The 5,000-nt window shown below is 47.9% G+C and overlaps 1 protein-coding gene across 1 annotated transcript in view; it reads right to left on the bottom strand.

Annotated features, from left to right (window-relative positions):
• The window catches only part of prdm5 (PR domain containing 5), a 53,990-nt gene that overhangs the window by 17,150 nt on the left and 31,840 nt on the right, over positions 1 to 5,000 (bottom strand). Inside the window, exon 14 of the mRNA XM_076277444.1 lies at positions 553 to 638. Coding sequence (XP_076133559.1) covers positions 553 to 638 — 86 coding nt within the window. The remainder of the gene's footprint in view (positions 1 to 552; positions 639 to 5,000) is intronic.

Below are 5,000 nucleotides of genomic sequence, written 5' to 3'. Positions count from 1 at the left end.
TCACTCACTCACTCACTCACTCACTCACTCAAAAGGTGTCAGGGTGGGAAAGGTAGTGGTAAAAGAAAGAGAAAATAAAAACCAGCTCCATACGGGTAGCAGAGAGATAGAGAAAGAGAGAGAGTGAGAGGGAGAGAAAGAGAGAGAGTGAGAGGGAGAGAAAGAGAGAGGGAGAGGGAGAGAAAGAGAGAGAGGGAGAGGGAGAGAAAGAGAGAGAGGGAGAGGGAGAGAGAGATAGAGAAAGAGAGAGTGAGAGGGAGAGAAAGATAGAGAAAGAGAGAATGAGAGGGAGAGAAAGAGAGAGAGTGAGAGGGAGAGATAGAGAGAGAGAGAGATATAGAGAGTGAGAGGGAGAGAAAGAGAGAGAGGGAGAGGGAGAGAGAGATAGAGAAAGGGAGAGAAAGAGAGAGAGTGAGAGGGAGAGATAGAGAGAGAGAGAGAGATGTGAGAGCTAGATATAGAGAGAGTGAGAGAGAAAGAGAGAGGAGGAGAGATAGATAGAGAGGGAGATAGAGAGAAAGAGATTTCAGAAAGAAAGAGAGTGATACATACTCGTGTGTGAGTCCGGATGTGCATCTTCAGTCCATCATTCTTGCTAAAGGCCTTGTCACAGTAAGGGCACTGGTATGGCCTCTCTCCTGCACAAACGGACAGAATCAGTGCATCAGACAACAGCAGATGTGTGCGCATACATACACACACATACGTTTCCATTCATCATCCACACCATCAGCACTGCAAGGACACAGATGTGCATTCACACATCATAAACACAATTAGCAACACATGTATGCACACATCAACATAATATCATAGAGACAGTCACCAGCAAACACATGTATGAAAGACACGCTTGCTGCCTGGACTGAAGAAAGACATATACAGCCCACAGACACACACACACACACACTTTGCAAAATACTATTACATACACTGCCAGTCAACACAGACACAGACACAAACACACACGCACACACACACAAAAGTTCATTCAAATGTAGAAATATGCACACACACAGACACAGACACACACACACACACACACACAAACAAAAGTTCATCCAAATGTAGAAATATGCACACACACACACACACACACACACACACACAGAGAGACGACACTATCCCGACCCACACACACACATACACACACACCCACACACATTTGATGTCTCCACTAACTCTGTGTAACGCTCCTAACAGCACTGACCGTGCTAATCTTCAAACAGAGCAGATCTGAGCTGCCAGGAATTAGAGGCATGAAGCAGGAGGAGGAAAAGAAAACCGAGAAGAAGGAGGGAGAGGAAAGAAAAGGAGAAGAAGGAGGGAGAGGAAAGAAAAGGAGAAGAAGGAGGGAGAGGAAAGAAAAGGAGAAGAAGGAGGGAGAGGAAAGAAAAGGAGGAAAAAAAAAACGTTTTCTTTTTTTTTCTCTTCCTTCTTCTCAGCTCCGGCCACATGCAGGGCCAGATCAAAGATCTGTGTTTTCAGCCGACCGCCGTCTCTGATACGCTGCCATGCAAAGGAGCAGCCATCACCCCCCCCCCCCCCCCTCCCCACACACACACACACACACACACACACACACACACACACACACACACACACACACACACACACACACACACACACACACACACACACACACACACACACACACACACACACACACACACACACCATCACCACCAGCAGCACCCCCCGCCTCCACCCTCCCAGCCACCGCTGCTTGGCTCTGATATCCTGCCATGGGGAGGAATCTGGTTGTAAACACTCCCTTGTAACTAGCGCTGTGATGTTCTCTCTCGCACGAGCCCCACGAATAGCAATCTATTTCAGACCAGGCCCTCCCTCCCGCCGCCGCCGCCGCTGCTGGCTCTGCTGAGGGCTATCGCAGCGAGCAGACCAGCCTCCGGGCTCCATCATCCATCCATCCCACCCACCCCCATAGGATACAACCCAACACAACACAACACAACACATCACACACTCCTACCTACCCAGAGACAAAACAACCTCGAAGGGGCCGTAAATGCTCCCGGTGCAGTTCAGAATCTGGAGAGCTCCATGAGGACCATGAGGAGAGCTCTGCAGGAGTGCTGGATGAGCACTGCACTGCTCGTCTTGGCCTGCTTGTGTAGCCTCACTGTCTCGCTAGAGACATGGCTGCACTGAAGCACACAAGACTAGCCCTCAGTCTTACAGGGAACAGGGTTGGAAGTGTTACGCTTGCATTAGTAACAATGGAAAACAATAACTTCATCTGCGATAGGAGAGACTTGTTAAGTTCAGAGTCTCCAGCTGGGGGTTTATCTCAGTAGGGACCTGATCCATTCGAACTTCAGCTGTTATGGTAGATAGGCTGCACTGTTTCAGTTGTTACAGTACATGAGATGAGGCTGTTGCGTAATGCTAAGAGCTGACGAGACGGCTAACAGGCCTGAGGCCTTGAATCGCCTCGGCGTCCTCAGTGCACGCGTGTTTGTTTTTTTTCCCCCTCCGCAAGTGCCTCCTAACCACATTTGTTTCCATTCCAGCAAAGTGTCGACACTCATTCTCTCTCTCTCTCTCTCTCTCTCACTCCCTCTCTCTCTCTCTTTCACTCCCTCTCTCTCTCTCTCTCTCCCTCTCTCTCTCTCTCTCTCTGTCTCTCGTGAGAGCACAATCTTAGTGTAAGAGCGGGTGGGCAGACGGGCGGTCTGGGTTCTGCCCCACCCCTGCGCTTTTTTGCCCCGGGGCTGGATCAAAGTCCGGCTCGGCTGACTGCGGCCCGATGATATCGGAGCGCGCTTCCCTGCACCGCGGCCAACAGGAAGCGACGGGCTGTCAGTCAGAGGCCTGGCCGACAGGTGGATCTGTTTACCCCCGTGCTGATTCATGCTGCAGATATGCACGGCAGGCCTGATTAGGGTTTTTTTTTTGGAAGGGTGGTGGTAGCTGGAAGAGGTAGACTGGGCTATGAGGCAGCCTGCAGCGCAACGGGAGCCCTAGATCTGCTGAGGACGGGAAGGAGGTTCTCAGTAACACTTTAATATCTCCAGCTGGTGGTGAGGCACGTGCCTCCACAAGGGCTCCCAGGCTACTGAAACTGAGCCATCATGGGTAGGCCAATAAGACCTCCTCACCAGGAAGCCTGGGGAAAGGTGCAAATCCAAAAAGAGTAGTGCGAATAAAATGCTCTTGGGTACTGGGCTCAGGTGCATTCAGATAATCAGGAGTGCCACTCATAAGTTCAGAGTGGGAAAGACTGCAAACAAGGCTAAGCTAGCTTACTTATATGGTGCAATTCATACACGTTAATAAATTGCAATTGCATTGGTTTGTAAATGAGTAGATAAGTAATCATGCTGAGGAGGATGTGGAGACCTCTGATGCAACATAACCCACTCCATCAATGTACTTCAGAGTGTTTCCTGGGTGAAGTGGTGTTTGAACTGGATGGTTTGTAACCTATTATGTAATCAGAGTGTCTGCCGGCCTTAGTAGACTGTAATGCAGACCGCTTAAGGCTGTAGCATAGAAAGCGACAGGAGCGCTGTCTTGATATCTCATTGGTCTAGTCGTTCCATATTATTCCCAAGCTCCTTACAGAAGCCATTTCTGCCATTCCTATATAAAGCCCGCTAATGCGCACATGTAAAGCCACCAATGTCCTGATGGAAACCCTCAGATTGAGGTTTGTTCGACATAATTCCTAAAGTTGGGGAAAAATATGGAAAAAGCCTGGACTGCATATCGCAGAGCCGGGACTATGCAGTCGCCGAGCAGGGGGAACACGAGGAGAGGCGAGCCAATGAAACAAAGGCAGAGTCTAATTTGCTTCGTTTTCTGTGGGAATGAAATAAGGGCTTTTTGGACAGAGAACAAGTCCCTTTGGAATAAGTAATGCGTCTGGTAAATAGAGCAGGCCCTCGGAGGGACGTGAAACAGCGAATCATAACTCAATAAACGGCAGCCTTTAGAGGCATGCCAACTGCTGCTTGCATGCCTGTGTTTTCTGTGTTCTGTGTGTGTGTGTGTGTGTTTTGTCTATGTTAGTCTGTGTGTGTACAAACAATTCCTGTGTCGGTGCGTGTCACTATGGTGCAAAAACCTAATCCTTGGCTCACTTTGTTGTAGCATAATCTCTTAAGCGACGAACTGGTGAGCAAAGGGGGGGTTGAGCAGTTTAATTAGATAAGCAAAGAGATTGATGAGGGAGATGTTTCTGCCCTCTCAGTAATAAGGTTAATTAGCTATGTTTCTGCGGGATTTAACGTGCATAGATGCTCATTAGATGAATGTTGCCTTACAGACTCAAAGGTGAGTGTAAAACACACACACACACAGACACACACACACACACACACACTTGCATACTGTATAGGAGGCTACAATGTCATTTCCTTTTTGCTGATCTTTTTAAGTTCCCTGCATTTGTGGATCAAACACTATTGGTATCAAGGGATGTATCTAAGTACTCGCTTTCAGAGTGTGACACAAGCAAATGGCAACCATTCAAAAAGAAAACAATTTGCTGATGCACAAAGTCCCCACTGTTAAATCAAAAAGCCACTCTTGGTCCACTCATTCAAGATGTTTCGCGAACATAAAACCTGTGATGTGGTTTTATTGCCTACTGACCTTTCTTGTCCCAGTCCAGTAAAAGAGCTAAAAGTATTTTCTCCCCAAACTCACTAAAGTGAGTCACACTGTTACACTGATAAGCTGCATTAAGCTGTTTTTTGCTTAAATGCACATGATCAATTAAAACCTGGGGGTGTTCAACCATTAAATACCAAAGTATCACACCATCCGTCGATATATAAAGGCTTTCACAGACTGGTGGCTTTCATCGGACAAACAAGAATGAGAACAAGAACCGCATCAGCACCACCTCCATTACAACGCCACTCAATAAAATGAAGAGGTTCGCCAACAACCCCCTGATTTAACTTCAGCAACGCTCTACTCTCATCTACTCAATTACCTTTACACCACTGCGGCCCACTGAAGCATCAGAA

This window comes from Alosa pseudoharengus, unplaced genomic scaffold (genome assembly GCF_046254945.1).
Source record: "Alosa pseudoharengus isolate Yale_2024_CS ecotype anadromous, Long Island Sound unplaced genomic scaffold, YU_APseudo_1.1 YU_APseudo_1.1_scf_11, whole genome shotgun sequence".
Classification (NCBI taxonomy): Eukaryota; Metazoa; Chordata; class Actinopteri; order Clupeiformes; family Clupeidae; genus Alosa; species Alosa pseudoharengus.
Note: the sequence above shows the minus strand (reverse complement) of the source record. Positions and strands in the feature narration are given on the sequence as shown.